This window comes from Sciurus carolinensis, chromosome 9, assembly GCF_902686445.1.
Source record: "Sciurus carolinensis chromosome 9, mSciCar1.2, whole genome shotgun sequence".
Classification (NCBI taxonomy): Eukaryota; Metazoa; Chordata; class Mammalia; order Rodentia; family Sciuridae; genus Sciurus; species Sciurus carolinensis.
The window spans coordinates 27,678,908-27,699,205 of record NC_062221.1 but is presented as its reverse complement, the minus strand read 5'-3'; the positions used below and the strand labels follow the sequence as shown (position 1 = coordinate 27,699,205).

Here is a 20,298-nt window from a genome sequence, read left to right as displayed (position 1 = left end):
TCTGGGCTGGCAACCCTAACCAGCTGGAGCCCTGATGGCCAGAGGATGCTTTGTGTCATGTGGAGTCAGATGATCTCTGTTTTTTTTTTTTTTTTTTTTTTTTTTTTTTTTTTTTAAGTTGATGATGGACCTTCGTTTTATTCATTTATTTATACATGGTGCTGAGAATCAAACCCAGTGCCTCACACATGCTAAGCAAGTGCTCTTCCACTAAGTCAACTCCAGCCTGGGCCTTGGTTTTATAAGCGTTTTTTTTTTCTTGCTCTTTCCACCCCTCAGAAATTCCAGGGAAGTGGGGTGTATGCTTGGGAAGGTTAATTGTAAGCTGAATAGAGCTAAACGGGGAGTTCCTCCAGGAACTTCCTGGGAAAGTGGCAGCAGGGACAAGAAGAGGCAGAAGCAGGGACTCCTGCCTTTAGACTGCTTACTCAAGCCCAGGCCTAGGCTCCTGGCAGGTAGGGCCAGTCCAGCCCCAGTAACAGCGACAGCTGAAAGACTCCCAAGCTCTAAGGCTGCCATCTGGCTGCAGGTGCAGAAAAGTTTCCATTTTTCCTGGGTCTCGGCGGGCACAGCGCCCATGGCCATGGCATTGTTGGAGACTGCAGGCTGTGGCTGCCCTGGTCACATTGATCACATAGGGGCCTAGGGTGCTCACCAGGTAGTCATGAAGAAGCCAGCACTTCTCCTGAGGAGGAAGGAAAAGATGTGTCATGTTCTTGCTCCGTGGACTTGACAAGGCATCCCCTACCCTGGGCCCCAGCATGTGCTGCATGACAGGTTGAAGGGGATAATGATCACCTTAGAACTGGAGAAGCTCAGGTCCCCCCAGAGCACCACGCCGGCTGCCCCCAGTGCTGCGCTCACACCAATGGTCTGCACCAGGTCATTCTAGAGGCAAAGAGCTGCTAAGCGCCAGGCTGGGCTGGCTGGATCCATCTGGGTCCACCTTCGTGATCAAGAAACTCTCGGTTCACTGTCACAATCTGATTCTACCTCTAGAGTTGGGTGCCTTTGCATTGAGTCTCTGGGGGCTTTGCATCCCCTCCACTCAGAATGACTCTCCTTGGACCAGGGCTCTCCTTGGATCAGGGCTGGCCCCTGCTTTACTCTTCCAGATCTTCTGACACAGAGCCATGGCTCCTTCAGATGATCCAGGATAGGGCTTTCCTCTTAGAACCCCTAGATCAGGACCCCCCCTTTAAATCAATGTTTTCTCCTTAAGACTTTTGTAGGACAGGACCATGCCTCTCAATGCAGACCCTTAGATCTCAGCTTCCACTTACCTGGGACAGGAATCTCCCAGACTTCCGGTGTGTGAGGCGGGCATAGGCCAGGACAGGCAGAGGATGTGTGTGCCCAGCATGGGCCACACGAAAGGCTTCCTCCAGGCGGTGTCGGACAAAGGCCTGGTGGTGGGCAGGCGGCAGCCTGGGTGGGAGATAGATGCTGGGGAAGAGAGCACTGGAGGCAGCCCAGAGCCAATGCAGTTGGGTGTTGCGGGCAAGGGTGGCTGCCCGGCAGTGGCCTGTGTAGTTGGAAGTCATACCATGCCAGCCATTGCCACAGGTTGGGTAACGATAGAAGCCCCAGAGTCCATGGGGTCGCAGTGCCTGGCCCAGCTGCAGTGTGTCCTCCATCAGTGCACGGGCTGCCTGTTCAAAGCCAGTACGGGCTTTATGGAGCTGCTCTTGAGGGTGTAAGTCAGGGAACACCTGCTGTGCCCAAGCCCAGGAGGCTTCCTGGTAAGTGTGGCGGTGGCCCCAGTTCCCAGCCCAGAGAGGACACCACTCCTCCCAGTCTAGCACTGCCAGGCCAGCAAAGTTGGGTCCTAGACTATGGCGGATCTGATGGGCAGCCCGTGCCAGGTGGCGGTCTAGGGGTACAGCCTGGGGGATGCCCCCATTGTGAGCTGTGCCCCTGGGCCCAAAGTAGGGATAGAAGCCAAGCTGGTTCTTGTAGAAGATGGAGATGTTCTGGCCATGGAAAAGCTGTCCATGGTTGGCTATGATGCCCAGGGCTTTCAGTGGTAAGTGCACACCAAAGTGGGTCTTACAGCGTGCTGAGGGTACATTCCATAACACATAGAAGGGGTGATCAGGAGCCTGTGGCAAGGGCTGGCCACACCCCAGGCACAGGGCCATCCCCATCAGCAGAGCTGGGCCTAGCTGCATGGTGGTACCACAGAGATGGAAACCTGCAGAAGAAAAGGAATACGAGCTTGGAGTTCACAGCCATGACTTCCGCACAGCAGGAGGAGCAGGGAAAGCTTCCTAGCTCTTCCCCACAAGGATGGGGGTTGGGAAAATGATGGTTTCTAAGGGATCCCATAGGCTTCTCAGAGCAGCCATGCCCCAAACTGGTCTGGGTAGGGCCCCTCTAGTGCTTTGCATCTCTGTCAAGGCACCAGACTCCCCCCCACCACAGCTATCACAAGTACTCTTCTTTCATCTTCCCATTTTGGTCCCTGCTCCAAGAACACTCAGCTCTCACCACCTCGCATGCCTCACTTAATTCCTACTCAGCACTCAGGTCTCTGCTATGATATCATTCACCTCTGGGTCTTCTGAATCCCTAGAGGGAGTGAGGGCACTTGTGCTCCCAAAGCCTTTGTACTTCCTTGTCCCACAGTAGATCCTGACACAGTACGCCCATCTGTCCCCTTGAATGGGATCTTGTATAATTCCCCATTGCCTATACCCAGTCCAGGGTCAGACACAGCAGGGCTCAGTGAATGGTAATGAGTGAATGAATGGGTAAAGGAAGAGCCATTCTGTCCTCTGGGTCTGGCAGGTTAGGCAGGCAAAGGATAGGTGTCATCCCATCAATGACCCCAGAGCCAAGTTGGATCCAAGGACTTTTTAGGGATAGGGAACTGGAAAAGTGAGGGTGGAGATCAATAAAAAACTGTCACAGCTACACTCAACAGAAGCCTTTATTCATCTACACTGATGGCTCTAAGCCAGAGCTATTGGAGCTACCATATTTGGCCCCCCTCATACCCAGGAAATATATCCAGGCTAAAGTTGCCCCCAGGGGCTAGGGGCTGAAGTATGGCCAGTGGGCTGAGGCTGGTACTGTTCTGGGCAGTCCAGTGACTCAGAAGGACAGTGCCTTTTTCTAGGTGGCTCTCAGATATTTTTTTCCATCCAGAATATGGGGCATCCCCTGAGGTCTTGGTATTGTGTCTCCAGCAGGTTTTGTGGAAGGGGCCCTACTGGAGATGGGGGTGAGGTGGGCAGGGGAGGGGGTGGTGGCGGTGGAGGCCCCTTACGTCCCCTTGGGGCTGCTTGGGCAGTGAGGCTAGGGACTTTGCAGGGTGGCTGGGAAGAGGGGGCCCTAGGGAAGACACGGAGCAGGGTGGAGGGCAGCCGTTGGCTGGTGAAGACCAGGCCCTGAACAGGTTCACCCAGCTGGTAGCCCAGGTGGGCATAGAAGTATAGCTGATCATGAGTGGTGAGGTGCAGTCGGCGGAAGCCCCGGGCCCGAGCAAAGACCTCCAGGCCCTCCATGAGACGGCGGCCAAAGCCATGGCCCCTAAGGGCCCGGGCCACCACCACTGTTTCCACCAAGAGGCTCTGGGGCAGGTCCAGCACACGTGACAGACGGGCATGACCCACCACAATGGGGGCTGCTTCGGGGGTGAGACCAGGGCTCAGCAGCATCAGGCAGAGAGGGAAGGCATCTGAGGACTGGCCCAAGGAGTGTAGGCGAGAGGCACGGCTGCGGGGCCACTGGTCATTGATGAGGTCAGCACAAGCGTCCAGGAGCTCGGGTCGACAATGCACAGGCTCCAGGGTCAACTCAGCCAGGTTAGGGAGTGGGGTCTCCTCTGACTGGTGTTTGGAATCCAGGGTCAGCTCAGCTGGGTCAGATCGGAGGGTCATCTCTGGATGGCATGTGGAATCCAAGGTCAGCTCAGCTAGCCTGGGGCTCAGGTTCAGCTGTGGTTGGTGTATGGGATCCAGGGTTAGCTTGGTTAGGTTGAATCTCAGGGTCAACTCTGATTGGCATGCAGGATCCACAGTCAGTTTAGCTGGGTTGGTACTCAGGATCAGCTCCATCCAGTGCACAGGGTCTAGGGTAGGAGTCAGCGTGGTTGGGCCAGGGGCTCAGAATAAGCTCTTGCCTACTCGTAGGATCCAGGCTCAGCTGAGTCAGGCTGGGAGCCAACATCACCTCCTGTTAGGTTGCGGGTGACTTAGTGCCAGGCTGGAGATTAAGCCACAGTCTTCAGGCAGTGGCATCTCCTCAGACAACAAGGGCTCTCCTCCTGTGAATAACAGCCATGCTGGGCTGTGGCAGGAGGACATGGTTTGGGAAGGGAAAGACTGAGGATTGCAAAGGAGGACATGCATCTGGAACTGGGGAGTGATGGGCTGCACACCTTGTTCCAAACTCACCTGATGATATAGGCCTGGAAGAAAGACCCATCCTTTATACCTAGGGAGATGACTCAGGTGGAGAGCAGGGTGGATGGATCCACGTGTCCTGCCACACACTGGAGGGAGGCTGAGAGTAACTGAATGCTGGCGGCTGGGGCAGAACCCATGAGTCTTGGCCTCCTCCCACAGTGGTTACAAATTTGTCCTCTCTAGAACCTCACTGTGTGAGGATAGTCAACCCAGCCAATACTTGCTGACAATTTTATCTCTAACAGTCTGCTATGCTGACCTTGCATACATAAGGTGCAAACCAGACATTATGCCTCCTGAACACATGGTTTTCCTTGGAGGAAACACTGCCCCCAGGAGTTCCCCTGTCCCTTCCTTCTCCCTACATGTCAGCTCTCCTTCAGCTCCCAACCTTTTCAACTACCTGGGCCATACCTTCTGCCTAGGTGACCCTTGGGCACCGTGCACCCACCCATCAGGTTCAGCTTCCCCTCTCTTTACTGCCTTTCTTGCCTGGGGCCCAAAGCCCATGGCCCCTTCTCCAACTCTACCCAGTTCAGACTTTGGGCAGGGAGTCAACTTTCCCATAGATGGGGCCTCAGCAGCACCAGCACAGGGCCTAGCCCACAGTCATACATAATATTGCTTCTACAGGCCTGGTTCCCTCTGGTCTGTTTTGTAGCTACCCTAGATAAGGACCACAGCTTCCTTCCTTTATCCACTAAGGCGCCCAACGGTTACCTGGTTTGGGGCCCAGATCTTCTGTGCTCAAACGCCATTGTTTTCCCACCTTATTCCAGGTCCTGCTGGCAGGAGAGTCTACACTGGGAGATTTCCTGCACTGGGTGAGCAGCTGGGTCCCACCTCTCTACTCCTGCTCCGGAGAGTGACTCTTGACTCCCCTTCCCCACCTTCCCCGAGCTTGAGGACAATCCAACAACACTAGTCAATAACAGGAATATCCCTCCCCTCACATCACATCCAATCACAGGGCTCTAAGCCCCTCACCTGCATCAGCCGCCTCGGCGGCAGCAACAGCAACACCAGCACCTCTAGGTCTACAGGGAGTAAGCCCCAGGATCCGCCCCTAGGCCTGTAGTTTCAGGCCGATAAGGCGGGCTTAACCCGTTCAGTGCCAACCCCACCCACTGTGGGCGGGGCTAGTCTCTGGGTCTTTAAAAAGCGGCCGCATTGTCTCCAGTGCCCGGGCTAACCCTTAACCTCCCTCCCTTACTCCTGAGGATCACACACGGTGGAATTTTGGGGGTGGGAACTTCGAAAATTTGACTCCGTGGGTGCGTATGGCTCAGTCTGTTCTAGGAGAGAACAACGACGCAGGGAGGGCGTGCAAGACATAGCTACTTGCGGACCGTATGTGCGGGCAGCACCGACAGGCAGCTAGTGGGTTGGGGGCGGTACTCACATCTTGATGCCGAACTTCGGGATGTTCCGCGTCCTCGCTTCGCACGGCTCAGTGTCTCACTGTTTCTTGCTCAGACTCCTCGGTCGGTCCGCGCTGGCCCCCAGCGGTGCGGCGGACGCACTGCAGCCACACAGCACACCTCCTAGTCCTAAATCTCCCGGGGTGGTCAGGCCCTCGGCCTGCAAGCGAGCGTCCCCGCCTAGGCCCCGCCCCTGGTTCTGCGCGTCACAACACTGAGTGGGCGCAGAGTCAGTCTCTGCCCAGGCGCTTCCTCTGCTACTGCTGCTGCCTCTGAAGAGCCAAGCCAGTTCTGTTGGCTTGGCTTCCTCCCAGGCCCGCCTCGTGAGGGTCCCACCTCTGGTCCTCTGCATCATCGCTTTGGTTCCGCCTCAATTCGGCTCCGCCGAGGCCCAGCCCCAGGCCCACACGTCACTGCTTCAGTCAAGCGCAGGCCCCTCCTCCAGAGGATTCCGCCCCGCCCCTGCCTCAGGCTCAGGTTCGGTCGCGTTTTGTTTAGGCTCGGGTCAACCCCCAGACCTGTCCAACATGGTTAGATCAGGTAGAACTTCCTGGACCCACACTGGGAAGTAACCGCTCTCAGGCAGACTTTAGACTTAAGGCAAAGAGACGAACTTTTCCTGCCCTCTGGTGCCCAGGGCCTGCCCATTTTAGGCGCTCAATAAACAGCTAAGTAAATCATGACTGCTTTATTTGCTGGTTGTAGGCCCGCAAGGGCTCTATCCCTGGAGACAGTCTGGGTTTGAATCTCAGCTTCTTTCTCTCTCTCTCTCTCTCTCTCTCTCTCTCTCTCTCTCTCTCTCTCTCTCTTTGGTACTGTTGTTTGAACCCAGGGGCGCTAAAGTCCTGAGCTACATCCCCAGCTCCTTTAAAACTTTTTATTCTTTTAAGATAGGGCCTCCTTAAGTTTCTGCAGCTGGTCTCAGACTTGTGATTCTCTTGCCTCAGCCTCCCAGGTTGCTAGGATTGCAGGCATGTGCCACCATTCCTGACTTAAGCTTCTCTCTCTTGCTGTGCAATCTTGGGCAAAAAGTACTTATGCTCCCTGTGGGTACCTCAGTTTTCTCACAGCCTCATTTTAAAGACTGAGTTGACCCCCTTAACATTCTTAGCACATGGCTTGGCATGAGACTTGAATTAGTGCTCTGGAATTGTTTGTGACCTTTCTAAGTATACACATGTAGACATGAAGTGGATAGTGTCTGCTCCTGGTTTCTAACTCCTTATGTGACTATCTGGGTCTGAGTGTGCATGTGCAGGGCATATGTCCATGATGATAACTGAGTATACTCCTGACTGTGACCATGACTTCCATGACTATGACTATTTGAGGAAGCCATGGCCAGTTGCAGAGTGCATTAGGTGCTCAATGTATAAAACTGGATACAATGTGGCCAATCATCACATGCCCTGCTGTTCACACCACTCCCCATGCCAGCCGCGGTAGCAGTGGCATCTGAACTCCATAGCCATCTGTGCCTGATCCTCAAGTGAGAGGGCACCCTTCAGGGTCAAGGACCTGCCACCAGGTGTGAGCTGGATGGAAAAACTGGCAGGGTTGAGGATGAGGAGAGCTTCAGGGTGGCTGGAACGACGGGCACAACGGCCATGGCCAGAGCACAGGGCTTGACTGCAAAGAAGAGCTCCACTGGTCACATTCAGGATGAAGGGCCCCAGGGTAGTATCCATATATTCCTTGATGGCCTGGCATGATTCCTGGGTGGGAGGGAGAGCGTCAGGGAAACTACAGCCATGCATAGGCCCACCTAGGGCATCAGGGTACTCACCTTTTGGCCAACCAGAACTTCAGTGGTAAAAGGGTAGGCCAAGGTCTCCCAGTTAGTGTGACCCACCCACCAGCCAGTCCTCAGGCCTGAGCTTACCTTGGTCCTTGTGTTTTCCCAGCTCACCCAGAGCACCACTCCGGCTGCCCCCTGGGCTGCACTCTCCCCCAGGGTGTGTTCCAACTCCTCCTGGGAAGGAGCAAGCACAGCTTTTGGGGCCTTCCTCCCGCCCTGCAGACTGTTGTGATACCACTGGACAGGACAAATAATTTATAATCCCACCCAAGGCTGCTCTATCTTTGGTAGCCAGATGCAAGCCTAACCCTGCTCTGGTCTACAAGTGCCATGAAGACAGGGACTTGACCTTTCTAATAAATGCTTAACCACCTGCGCTTAGCACAGAACTTGATACAAAGTAGATACTCAAATGTGAGAATGGATTAAAGTGTCCCAAGGCAGTGTGGCCTCAGTTGTTGGACTGACAAGGTGGGTAGGCCACAGTAGACTCACCAGGGGCAGAAGTTGGTTTGTCATGTCATAGAAGATCTGGATGTAGGGCAGCACCAGCAGACTGGGGTCCCTGGAAGCCATAGCCACACGGAATGCCTCACTCACGCGATGACGTACATACATCTGTGCCTTCCCTGTGCCCGCCAACACTGCAGGAAGGTAGATACTGGGGTAGAGGGCACGGCTCTGGTTCCACAGCCACCCTAGCTGATCGTTCTGGATGCAGATGCCTGGTGGGCATTCGCCTGTGTAGTTGGGCCTTAGAAAATCATAGTTGTAGCAGTTAGGGAAGCCATAGAAGCCCCAGAGGCCACGGGGACGCAGTGCCTGTCCCAACTGAAGGGTGCCTGCCATCCAGGCCTGTGCAGCTTCCTGGAACTGGTCCTGGGCTTTTGCCTCCACCCAAGTTTCTGGCCAGTCAGGATGCAGTGCCCGTACCAGGGCCCGTGAGCGCTGCCGGTAAATATCCTTGGTATCCCAGTTGAAGGCCCATCGTGGGCGCCATGCCTCCCAGTCAATCACTGCCAGCCCTGAGAAGTCAGGTTCAGGCATGGCAGCCTGGATGTCCTGGACTGAGCGGGCCAGGTGGGCATACAGGCTGGCATTCTGGGGCAAGCCACCGAATACAGGCTCCCCAGTAGGTGTGTAGTAGGGATAGGTTCCAAGTTGTGTGCTATAGAAAATGGTCATGTTGGGGCCACGGAAGGTCTGTCCCTGGTTGGCTACAACATCGAAGACACTGACATCCACATCCACTCCATGGGTCTCCAGGCACCACTGTGTGTTTGCATTCCAAACGGTGATGAAGGGCCGGTTGGGTATCACAGGACCCCTGGAGCCTTGTGCCATGTAGAGCAAGGTCAACAGAAAGGTACAGATGCGAAGCAGGTGAATCACAGTGGCACCCGGTGGATCTGAGGAAATCTGGCCAGGGGAGACAGAGCTGAAGACAGGCCTCAAACTCTCTCACTCCTGCTCAGGGCAGGTGGGCTGAGCCCCTTGCTCATAACTCCTTCTCTGCTCTAGATTTAAACATTGACCTGCAGGGCTCAGGAAGTGCAGAGGGCAGAGGATAGGCATGGAAGGGATCACTGCCACTGGAGGACACATCAGAGTCATCTAAGGGACTAGGCCTCTGCCATCTCCTCCCATAAATCTTGCCCTGGCCTAAGCTTGCCCACCCATGTTCCCCAAGGGCCAAGGAAACCATGACATCTGTTCAGGGAAGGGAAGCTGAGAGCTGGGCCCTCAGCCCCAGACTGACCAGACGGAAGATGGAGGCCCTTTCTTGTCTCTTCCACCAGAAATTCTGGCAGCGACTGGAAGTAGGGATGCTCAGTGACCAAGAACAGGTCAACCCAGCCCTCTTGTACCCCCACCAGTCTGCCCGCTTGTCCCTGCTAACCTCAGGGGTGAAGGGTCTCATCCTCCAAACTTCCTGACCCGGGGGGTGGCGGCCTAGGAAAAGCCTGGCTGTCCCACACTCTGGACTCAGCTGCACCAGAAACTCCCGGATGAAAAAGTAGCTGCTAGAAATTCTGAGCTTTTGTAGGCGGTCACTCCACCCGTCCAGGGGCGGGCCTTGATGGGGGTGTGCCTTTAAGGGGGTGGGGCTGGGCCTAAGCCAGCAGTGGTCCCTCCCACTCTGACAGCACGAGGGTGGGGCTTTGTGGCTGGAAGTGGTAGGTGGTGGCAGAGATAGCTGGGCAGGCCTGTCTGAGATCCTGGAGTCTGGATGCCAGATGATTATAGACTCGCAGAGTGTACTTTCTCCAAGCCATTGCATGATGACATTGGTAGGCCCCTAGGCACTCTTAGCTTTGTGGCTCTCTTGCTCCTTAAAACATTTGTTTTTCCTGTCCTGGGGATCCACCCAGGACCTCATACTTCCCTAGCCCCTTGAAACAATATTTTTATTATTGTTATTACTACTGTGATTTGAGGCAGTGTCTTGCTATGTTGTCTAGGCTAGTCTCAAACTCCTGGGCTAAACTGATCTTTCTGCCTCAGCCTCCCAAGTAGCTGATGCCACTGATCCTGGCTAGAACAAAAATTTAAAATATGTCTTACAACTGTGTTGGCATAAAGATGAATTTTATACAGACTACTTTCCAGTAAGTGTGGGACTAAGTGCCTGAGACTGCATATGTGTGAGACCTTGATGTCTTGTGACCATGAGACCTCATGTTTGTGTGATCCTAGGTGTGAGCAAGGATGAACATATGCTTGCTTGTTCATTTGTGATTTCCCTTGTTCGCTGATTCAGAAGATGTTTATTGAGACCTACTAGATGCTCAGGCCTGGTCAGGCTTGCCTGCCAGGGTGGAGTGAGGAAAACACCAGGTTGAAAGTGCTGCTTGGACCTGCAGCTGTGTCTGAGTCTAAGCCACTGAATCTCCAGCCTGGTGGCCATTGGAACAATGACACAGTGGGCTACCATTTGGGCTGAGGAAAAGGAGGGCCCAGGGCATAGGGGACTGTAGGGGTCATCACCTGAAACGTGTGCACAGGATCAAACAATAGAGATTGTGGCTGCTGATCTGTTCAGGAGAGAGGGTCTTAGGGGATGACTGTGTAGCCCAGAGAGACCGGCATAACTCTCAAGGGCTAAGGGGACAAAAGAGTATCAAGGCAGCCCCTGACCTCTCTCCTGGAGGCTCTGGGTTATCTCCTGGTGCCCCCAGAAACCTTGTGCTGTGGTTGGCACAAACTGGGAAAGCAGCAGGTCAGCATTGTTTAACTGGCCTCAGTCCAAGAGAGAAACTCTAATGATGGAATAACAGGAAGAGCTGAGGGTGCCTGAAGCCTCCCTGCCCCAAGCCCTTCCCACAGGCCTGTTCTTGCCCAATTGTTCTAGTTGGATTGATATATGGCAGGGTGTGTGTGTGTGTGTGTGTGTGTGTGTGTGTGCGCGCACACATGCACACATGTGTGCGCTTGTGTGTCTGGAGTCCATCCAGCTGGATGATCCTGCTCTCTGGCTGTGCATGTCTCAGGCCTCTAAGCCATGTTGCTCTCCATTATCTCACCTCTACCCTTTCCCCCTCTGCCCCACAGGACAGTTCTGATTATCCCTGGGTTGTCCTTTCCCCAGGCCCTCCTAGAAAAATGATATGAAGTATACATGGGTTTGTATGGAGGGGTCTCAAATGGATAGGTACAGGTCACAAATGTAAAAGGTCATGTTGTGAAGACATGGATGTTTGGGGAAGGTAACAGCTGTAAGAGGTCATATATGTGAGGATTGAAACTTTGCCTATAGGGGGCTGATAGGTATGAATCATTGCTAGGTGGAAAAAGTCACCGCTGTGTGGGAGAGGTCACGGGTATCGAAATGTATGGTCACATCTCCTCCTTTCCTGCTCTCCCTCTGTTGAGCTCCATCTCATAGCATTATGGACCATTACTGAATCTTTCCTCCAACCTGGCTTCTCTCCACCATAGCCATCTGGTATCCCCTCTACTTCTGTGTCTTTCTCCTTGACCATGTGAATTTACATCACTCTCCTGGTACTGTCACCCAGATCCATTCTCTGCCATCATCAGCCAGAGGAACAAGGGAGGGATATCTTTACAATATGTGTTGACATGGATTTGGTTGGGCTTGTTCCTCAGGCTCTGCTACCCTAACCACACCATCTTTTTGTCTGTCTACTGCTTGCTGGAGCACTCTTCATGTCTGGCAGCTGACTTGGTCTGGGCATTTAGTGTTCATTCCCTTTTACTTTGTCATCCCCATGAGCACAGGGGTCTTAATGTTGTTCACAGACACATCCCTAGTACCCAGCCCAGAAGTGGCCCAGATGTGTACTTAGCATACTTACTACTTACTCAACATTGAGATAGTTACTGCCATCAGGGGCTGCCTCTCTGATCTGTCTTCAGTTCACCCCAAGCCACACCCGAGTCCTGAACTCTGTGTTGCAGCTGTGTTCTAACTTCCTCCAGCCTCTGCCCATGCTTTGTTTCCTGGCATTAAGCTGTTCCCTTCCCTTTCACATATTGATGTGGAAAGTACTTAGGGAGGACAACTCCCCTTAGCCCCTATTGTGAACTGCTCTTCACTCAGTTCTTTTTTTTTTTTTTTGGGCGGGGGGGGGGGGTAGGGAATCGAAACCAGAGCCTTTGCATTCTAACACTGAGCTATAACCCCAGCCCTTGGGTTGCTTGAGAGTCAGTAAGTTTGCTGAGGGCAGGACTGTGTGTGTCATCCCTGACACAGACAGGAGTAGTAAAGCAACTCAGTTGATTTGACTATTCTGGCTGCTACATCTCTGGGGCAGTCAGGATTAGACATGTCCTGTGGTCAGGATACAACTTTTTGTTGTTTTTACAGTGCTGGGGATTGAACCCAGAGCATCATACATGTTAGGCAAGTGTTCTACCACTGAGCTACACCCCCAGACCCAGAGCTAATCTTTGTTTTGTGGTAATGGAGATTGAACCCAGGGGCTCTTCTATCACTGAGCCACATTGCCAGTCCTTTTTTTGAGACAGGATCTCACTAAATTGCTCAGGGTCTCACCAAGTTGTTGAGGCTAGCTTTGAACTTGTGATCCTCCTGCCTCAGTCTCCAGAGTCACTGGGATTACAGGCATATGCCACACCTAGCCAATGCTGACCTTTGATGACATCCCTTAATCCCGGGTTCAGGATGCCTCCATGTGGCCCCATCATGCATCTTCATAGTGTGACAGGGACTGAACCTCAGAACTGACATCCTAACCCCCGGCCCACCTCCCTCCCTACCAGACCCAAGGAAAGGCTGTCACCCAGATGGGAAGAGGCGTATGTGGTAGGAGTCCAGTGCCCTTAGGAGCAGTGAGCAGAGGAGGTGCCCTTGGCTGTGGGAATAGCAGGAAAGATCAAAAACCCACTTCTTCCTGGGTGGGTAAGGTAAGGAGGCTGGTACTGGCCTAGCTGGGGGTACAGGGCAAGTGGCAGAAGCACATTGAGCTCTGTCCCTCACACAAGGTTAGGTCCAATTCCATTCCATTCAAAATGGAGAAAGCAAGGTTTTTGATGTTAGTTTGGAGTGTGGGTCCCTCCAGTCTCAGTGGCCTCAGCCTCAGCAGGACAGCCTCAGAGTGGGTAACTCTGGTACCCCAGGTCAGTCCTGGTGAATGCATTTTAGAGGTGAGAAGTCCCCAGAAGAAGATTTCACAGAGATTTAAGCTCAACCTCCTGGGCATCTGGACTCTCTCAAACCCAACTCAGAAGCAGAAATAACACAGAAGCAGTTATTTCATATTTAATTTACAAAAGAGACCCCAAAATAATAAACTACCCAGGGGCAGGGGAGTAGGGTCAGGCTCTCCCCAGCCCAGCTATATCCTCCTTCCCCTCTAACAGGTAGAAAGGGGGCTCTCAGGGGACTTCCCCTCCCCCTTAGAACAGGGGTGTGACAGCTGGTATGGATGCCCTGCTGGGTATCCTGGGGGCTCTGCCCCCTCCAGACTCTAGTTTGTCTACCCCCTACAGGCTCTCACATGCCCAGGAAAGCACTTGTGGCAGAAGCCAGCTGACTTGGTAGGAGATTTCTCCAGGGTCTAGGTGAGGGTCACAGCTGCCAAAGCCAGCAGACTGGTGAAGTGGTACCCAGTCCAGGCTCCACTGGCACCTCCAGCTGCCCGCCTACGGTCCCACTGGCATTGCTCACCACCCCAGCCTAAGTAGCACTGACAGCGAAAGTGCGTCTGCAGGTAGTTGAGGTCAGCCCGGCTGAGCTCTCCCTCAGGTCGCAGCTGGGGTTCACCAGGTGCACGGCCAGGCACTAGGCGGAAGCTGCTGGCGCTGAGATGCAAGAAGGTATTGGCACTGGGGTTGCGGCGCACACAGCGACCATGACCATTACACTGGTCCCGGCTGCAATACTGGGTGGCCCAAGACACATTGACTACATAGGGAACCAACAGCTGTGTCAGGTAATTCTTGAGGTACTGGCAGGTCTCCTGGGGGTAAACAGAGGATAACAGGTCAGGGTCAGCTGCTGCCTGGTCTGAGAAGGCCAGATAGAAACCGTGTTCACACTGTGGCAGGAGTATCTGTTTTTCCCTTTGGCAGTAGTGGGATTGAACCCAGAGCCTTGTGCATGTGAGGCAAGCAGTCTACCAACTGAGCTATATCCCCAACCCCAACAGTACCTCTTTTTAACAGCACATATATTTGTGTATACACACACACACACGCACACCTGAGCCCTCACAGTCCCTGTTCCTGAAGAGAAGGGGTTGAGGGGCAAAGACTGCAACCTAGCTGGGCAGGCAGGGAAGGGCAGAACTCCACGGTTGTTCAGGGCAGCATTTCCTCTTTTCTGGGAGGGTTGGGGTGCCCTCATTCTTTCTTAGGAGCAGGGAGAATGCCTTGGGTGAGAGGCAGACAAGGGAGTGACTAAGTTTGCATACTTAAGTGAGGTTGGGAGAAAAAGTCCAAATTTGTCTTTTTTTTTTTTTTTTTGTACCAGGGATTGAACCCAGGGGTGCTTAATCACTGAGACGGTGTCTCACTAAATTGCTGAGACTGGCTTTGAACTTGTGATCCTCTTGTCTCAGCCTCCCAAATTGCTGAGATTACAGATGTGCACCACCACACCCGGCCAAATTTGCCTGTTCTTGTAGATTCAGTTCTGACCAGCTGGGAAGGTCTCACTTACCATACTTGAGGTGTATACTGAGTCACCCCAGAGGATGACACCAGCTGCACCCAGGGCTGCACTCTCGCCAATGGTAGAGATAAGGTCCATCTGTGTGGAAAGGGGACAATCACTGGGGAAGACTGAAACCACAGAAGGAAAAAGGACAGGGTGGATAGAACTGTTCTGACCTGCTGACTCCCCAATATAACCCTCCCCTATTTGTCTCCAGGCAGAAACTCTACTTGTTTTACTTTTTCCTTAAATGTTTGAGCTCATTCCAACCTTGCTTTGGGCCTCAATCTCCCAGACCAAGAGTATATATGAGTCTAAAGAGTATCTACCAGGATAGACTCCAAAGTCAGAATGCCTGGATCCAAGTCTCTGAGCTGTCCTGGATTTGCTGGAGGCTTTTTTTTTTTTGGAGGGGGTTACTGGGGATCGAACTGTGGATTGACATAGTGTAGTTTTACCACTGAGCTATATCCCCAGCTTTTATATTATGAGACAGGGTCAGACTGGCCTTAAACTTTCAATTTTCCTGCCTCAGCCTCCTGAATTGCCAGGATTACAGGCATGTATTGTTGTGACCGGCATTGCTGGAGGTTTTTGGAAAACCTCTTAATGTCTCTCTGCCTCAATTTTGTCTACAAATGGGGTTAACAATGCACCCTTTCACAATATTATAAACATCATTTTTTAAACTTATTTTTGTGGTGGTGGGGATTGAACCCCTGGCCTTGTGTGTGCTAGGCAAGTGCTCTACCACTGAGCTATGCCCTCAGCCCCTGTATAATTATTTGAAGAGACATGGAGTAGCGAGCAAACTATGGCCCTAGAAGGAAATGTGCAGTGGTTCCCAGAAGAAGGAGGAAGAAAGCAGCACTCTGGAAGGAACATACCTCACTAAGCCCTGTGAGCTTGCGGGTATAGGTGGGCCGTGTGAAGACGTAGACTGGGAGTGCATGGTTCGCATGATGGGTGTGAGCCACACGAAGGGCTTCCTGAACACGGAAACTGACAAAGTTCCGTCCATGAGCAGAGGAAGCTAGTGTCTCATCCAGGTAAACGGAGGGAAAGAGAGCCGTGCTCTCAGCCCACAACCAGGCCAGCTGGTCGTTGCGTGCCACCTCAACATCAGGACAGCGGCCTGTGTAGCTCTCCCAGTTCTGTACATAATCATGATTATAGCAATCAGGAAAGAGGTAGAAGCCCCAAAGGTGCTGAGGTCTGACTGCCTTGACGTAGCGTAGTGTTTCCAGCATGAACTGCCGGGCATTGGACTCAAATTCATATTGTGCCTGTTTGGCTATTTGATCTGATGGCCAGTGAGGGTGGCGACTGGCTACCAGCTGGCGTGATGACTGGCGGTACACATCCTTTTCCTGCCAATTGCGCACCCACACAGGCCGCCAGTCCTCCCAGTCAATGACTGCCAGCCCTGCGGGCTCCTGGGTACGAATGTAGTGCTCCACAGGTTTCTTCAGCATCTGCAGGTGTGCCCGGAGGTTCACATTCTGTGGCACGCCACCATGCACAGATGTCCCAGCTGAATCAAAGCGTGGATATAGGCCTAGACGGTTGTAGTAGAAGATGGTGATATTCTGGTTCACAAAACCCTCATTAGGAGAGGCCTCCACATCAAAGGCACTCAGGTCCAGTGGCACCTTGTGGCGTGGGGCACAGTCCTGTGTGGGCACATCCCATGCTACCACAAAGGGCCGGCCTGTGAAGATTGGTGGCACTGTGGGCTTGAGCTCCATGGCCCATGCCACTGCCAGCACCAGGGTGATGATGGGGCCCAGGCCTGCCAGCATGCTGGGGGCTGCAGGAAGTGTCACCTGCTTGGCACCAGCTTAGGAACTAAATGAAGGGTGGGAGAGAACAAATCAGTCTAGAGAATCCTGGAGGTACTCACCTTAAGCCCATCTATGCTCCAAAAGCCCAATACTCAGTGGGGCACTGTACCCTTGGCTGTTCAGAACCATCCAGAGCTCTAACAGGTTTAAGAGACAACAGGCCACTGAACAGCAGGCAGGGTACCCTGGGGACTCACTACCAGGAGCATATGGCTCCTTCCTGGAACAGGTAGCCTATGGCTGGGCAAAAATCTCAGTTAGATTTGTGACCCTTCTGAGAACAGTATGAATGAAGCTATGGACCTGCTCAGAGGGCCCCATACATGACCCTTCTGAGAACTGGATGAATGAAGCTATGGACCTGCTGCCAGAGCCCCATACATGGCCTACATGGCCAGTGTGTGGTTTCAGTGAGCTCTGAAGCCCTGAACTTCACCCTGTACCCCGTGACGAACTCTTGATTCAGAGAAATGAAGCATTTGGGTAGAGGATGCAACTCATACAGAAGCCAGGAAGCTGGAAGGCACACAGCCATGGAGCTGGTATCTGTGCAACACCCGCCTGGCAGAAGAATGAGGCTGTCAGGACTTAATCGTATACGCAGACACTATCCCAGGCTTGGAGGAGGGCCCGCGGGGACAAAGGGACAGTGGACCTCCCACAGCCCAGCAGACCGACCTGCTCTTCCCTCCACAGCCACCAGGAATGCGCGCGCGCCCGCCCCGAGTCTGGCGGGTCCCGGGTAGAGGGCACTTTGCCTGGCCTTTGTGCGGGACCCCGCCCCCGCCCCGCACGTGGGGTCAGAACCCTGCCGAGTGGGGGCGAGGTTCCCGAGCCTCCTCTCTGGGGGGCACCCCTGGGAGTTCAGAGCCCAGCCCGCCAGGGGAGAGCTACCAGGCTTGCACCACCTGCCCTCACCTCACGCGGGGTGCAACCGAGACCCACGTCAGGGCTGCCGCCATCCTGGGCCCAGCCTAGCCGTTATGGCCCTTCGCCCAGGTCCGGCCTGGGCTCTGCACCTCGGCTACCTCTCCGCCCCCAGGCTCTCTGGCCCTTTAACAATCCAGCTCCGCTGTGGGCGGGTAACAGGACTTGTGGTCCAGGGCGGGTAGGTGTGTCTGCCTTTCTCGTCGCCAGTGCTAAGTTTCAGGTTCGAGGACCTCCCCGATACTCTACAGAGAAACGTGGCCACCAATTTGAGACCTGAGGCCCCTTCTAACGGGGATTTTCCTTCAAGTGCTAGCCGCTAGTGTCAGTCGGCCTGAGGTTTTTCTCCCCATAGTCCGCTGCCGGTGGTACAATCCTCTCCTCTTCTCGGTGGAGCCAACCTCTTAAAGGGACAGCATAAAGGGACGAGGCCGGGGAGGTGGGGCGTATGGAATAAAGGACGGTGGCGTTCCCCGGCTCGGCCATAAGGAGGTGCCGTAGTACTTCGAGGCCTTGGCTGGGGCAGCTGCGCATCTAACTCTGCATCCCCCAATGTAGACTCCAGCATTGGGGCCCATTTGTTTGGAAAAAGGAACTTTCACCTGAGCGGATCGGGGCCTCCAAGAACAGTAATGCCCCGCCTCCTACGAATCCGGGAACCTGTCCTCTTCGTTGCGGTCTGAAGGGAAGCCCCGCCCACTGCCCGTTCTGGGTAAGGGGCCAAGCACCACCTCTTATCCCTGGTCTTGCAAAGCCTAGGCAGTGGTTGTCTGGCATCCCGGGCTGTGGGTCACCGCGTGGTGGGAGGGGCTGAGGGTAGGGAAGCTCGACGGGTCCCAGGGGGAAGGTGGGGTGCTCCCTGTCCTCCCCGCCCGCATCAGGGTCAGGCCAATCCCTGGGATCCGCTCCTGCCCACTCTCTTGGGGCTCCCCGGGATCTCCCTCATAACTTCGAGGAGGGAGACCCTCTTAACAGAAGTTTCTGGCGGGACTTTGGATCAAGTCGACTGGAGGGATTCCTCGGGACTTCGGTTAGGTATCCCGAGCCCTTTCACCTCGCTAGCTCCTCTTAATGGGGGGCAGGCTTGGAACTGGACCAGGACGAGCCCTGTGCAAGACCTCACCTCTTCTTAGATCCGCTCCGCAGTGCGGGATTTACCTCCCTCAAAGGTCCGCGTCTGCACCGCTAGCCCCCTTCCCGCCCAGGCGCCTGAGAGGAGGGATAGGTAGTGCCGCAGCAAGCGCATCTATGGCGACGCAGACCACCAGTCTTCTGCAGTCTGTGTTGGGCTCACCTGTCTGGGAGTCCGTCGGCCCAGTAGGTCGGCGGCCTCCCTCCTTCCTGGAGTGAACCTCTCCAGCCAGGATACTTTCACCAGCTGCTGCCCACTGGGCAGCCCGCCGGCGACTTGATAAACCCCATTCCCTCCCACCCGCTCCCGCCTCCCATCCCAGCCCTTTCTCTTCACTTCCTGCTGCCCCTCTGAGAGGAAAAGGCCAGGAACAGGCGCGGGGGAGGAGATTGCCTTGACACTGTTTTCCTCTGGCGTGCCTTGCTGGCTGGCTGCCCTTCCCACCTTCTCTAGTAGGATCTGGCCCCCCAGCTGTGCCAGGTGACAGGAAGGCTATGAGCCCAGGACCAGGTGTCAGTCTCCCGCAAGCCCACAATTTTCTTAACTCTCTTCCCCAACTTTTCCTTGAGGTTTGGGCCCATCCTTATCTAGCAGGGTGTGAGGGAGCCCAGGTCTTGGTCTTTTGGGAGGGTCAAAGTACTTGGGGAGTGTTCAGCTGATGGCCTCCTACAGTAGGTGCCAAAGAAGGACACCAGCCCTGGGGCATTGGGGAGAGGGTTGGGGGAACTTCCAACAGCTGAGTCAAAAAAAAATTTTTTTTTTCCACCAAGAGGGAAAGTGTCTCAAGTGTGACAGAGAGGACAATACTTGATGTGTGTGACTGTGGGGTAGGGGTGGGGCAGGGTCTACAGAGTACTATCCTGCTGAAGGACATTCCCTGATGGATTTTACTGAGTCCACTACAGAGTAGGGGGCTCCTTACAACAAGGCGGGGGAAAGGGGTGTGTTTTTTGGGGAGGGGAAGTGCACAGGGACCCCTTTCCTGTCTGTGTGGGAGTCTGTGGGAGGTGAGTACATAACCTGGATCTGGCCCTGAGGACCCAGGAGCCCAAGATATGACAAGAATGGGTGCCGTGTCCCTGTATCACTGTGCTGGCTTCACAAGGGTCAGAGGCCTAGGAAGCTCCCAGGGTGGGGACTCCTGGGAAAACAAAGGCCAGACCAGACTGTCCCAGGGCAGGGACACTTCCTCAGGCTGTCAGCAGGAAGGAAGTGAGCACAGCCCAGGGGAGGGAGGCGGGGGAAGCACTGCCTGACTCCCATTGTTTCAAGCTTTAGGGTCAGCTGAGCAGGCCCAGCACAGGGAGTTCCTCTAGGCTGGGACAGTGGTGGTGAGAGATAGGATGCTGTTTGGTATGGGAGAACCCTGGCCTTTCAATAAATAGTAGGGTGGAGTGGAGTATGACAAGGCCTTAGGCTTGGCATCTTAAGGGGAATGGGAAGGCAGCCCACAACAACAAGTCCAAGCTGCACAGAGTGATCTTACTACAGATATGACAAATTCAAGCCCCTGAAAGACTGGCAGGCCAATTTCCCAAACTTAGAAACTTGGGTCCTTGAATTCCCCTTCCTTAACTGGGAGTTGCACTGATGGCCAAAGATTAGGTCTAACAGAAAACCTGC

General features: G+C 54.1%; 4 protein-coding genes across 11 annotated transcripts; all 4 read right to left on the bottom strand.

Moving 5' to 3' along the window:
* Window positions 1–135: 135 nt before the first annotated feature.
* On the bottom strand, window positions 136–5,952 carry Hyal3 (hyaluronidase 3). 2 transcript variants are annotated; one of them, XM_047563173.1, is made up of 4 exons: window positions 5,815–5,952; window positions 1,284–2,194; window positions 799–888; window positions 136–685 (listed from the first exon to the last, which is right to left on the bottom strand). In XM_047563173.1, exons 2-4 carry the CDS (start codon window positions 2,169–2,171, stop codon window positions 425–427), a joined length of 1,239 nt encoding a protein of 412 aa, XP_047419129.1. In that variant the 5' UTR covers window positions 2,172–2,194; window positions 5,815–5,952; the 3' UTR covers window positions 136–424. The 2 variants fall into 2 exon arrangements, with proteins under 2 accessions (XP_047419129.1, XP_047419130.1); XM_047563174.1 differs by lacking the exon at window positions 799–888.
* On the bottom strand, window positions 2,235–5,953 carry Naa80 (N-alpha-acetyltransferase 80, NatH catalytic subunit). Of its 3 annotated transcripts, none has more exons than XM_047563178.1 (2): window positions 5,815–5,953; window positions 2,235–4,075 (listed from the first exon to the last, which is right to left on the bottom strand). In XM_047563178.1, exon 2 carries the CDS (start codon window positions 4,059–4,061, stop codon window positions 3,129–3,131), a length of 933 nt encoding a protein of 310 aa, XP_047419134.1. In that variant the 5' UTR covers window positions 4,062–4,075; window positions 5,815–5,953; the 3' UTR covers window positions 2,235–3,128. The 3 variants fall into 3 exon arrangements, with proteins under 3 accessions (XP_047419134.1, XP_047419132.1, XP_047419133.1); XM_047563176.1 differs by having other exon boundaries at window positions 2,235–4,179; window positions 5,815–5,950; XM_047563177.1 differs by lacking the exon at window positions 5,815–5,953 and adding an exon at window positions 5,400–5,808 and having other exon boundaries at window positions 2,235–4,179.
* Window positions 5,954–7,223: 1,270 nt separating this feature from the next.
* Hyal1 (hyaluronidase 1) lies at window positions 7,224–9,860 on the bottom strand. Of its 3 annotated transcripts, none has more exons than XM_047563171.1 (4): window positions 9,532–9,860; window positions 8,127–9,050; window positions 7,716–7,802; window positions 7,224–7,548 (listed from the first exon to the last, which is right to left on the bottom strand). In XM_047563171.1, the coding sequence occupies exons 1-4, from the start codon at window positions 9,550–9,552 to the stop codon at window positions 7,234–7,236; spliced, it is 1,347 nt and encodes a 448-aa protein (XP_047419127.1). In that variant the 5' UTR covers window positions 9,553–9,860; the 3' UTR covers window positions 7,224–7,233. The 3 variants fall into 3 exon arrangements, with proteins under 3 accessions (XP_047419127.1, XP_047419125.1, XP_047419128.1); XM_047563169.1 differs by having other exon boundaries at window positions 7,716–7,805; window positions 9,532–9,851; XM_047563172.1 differs by having other exon boundaries at window positions 7,716–7,805; window positions 8,127–8,275; window positions 9,532–9,833.
* A 3,501-nt stretch (window positions 9,861–13,361) lies between these two features.
* Window positions 13,362–18,956, bottom strand: Hyal2 (hyaluronidase 2). 3 transcript variants are annotated; one of them, XM_047563001.1, is made up of 4 exons: window positions 18,838–18,956; window positions 15,660–16,620; window positions 14,779–14,868; window positions 13,362–14,077 (listed from the first exon to the last, which is right to left on the bottom strand). In XM_047563001.1, exons 2-4 carry the CDS (start codon window positions 16,572–16,574, stop codon window positions 13,676–13,678), a joined length of 1,407 nt encoding a protein of 468 aa, XP_047418957.1. In that variant the 5' UTR covers window positions 16,575–16,620; window positions 18,838–18,956; the 3' UTR covers window positions 13,362–13,675. The 3 variants fall into 3 exon arrangements, with proteins under 3 accessions (XP_047418957.1, XP_047418959.1, XP_047418958.1); XM_047563003.1 differs by lacking the exon at window positions 18,838–18,956 and adding an exon at window positions 18,667–18,803; XM_047563002.1 differs by lacking the exon at window positions 18,838–18,956 and adding an exon at window positions 17,535–17,682.
* Window positions 18,957–20,298: the final 1,342 nt, after the last annotated feature.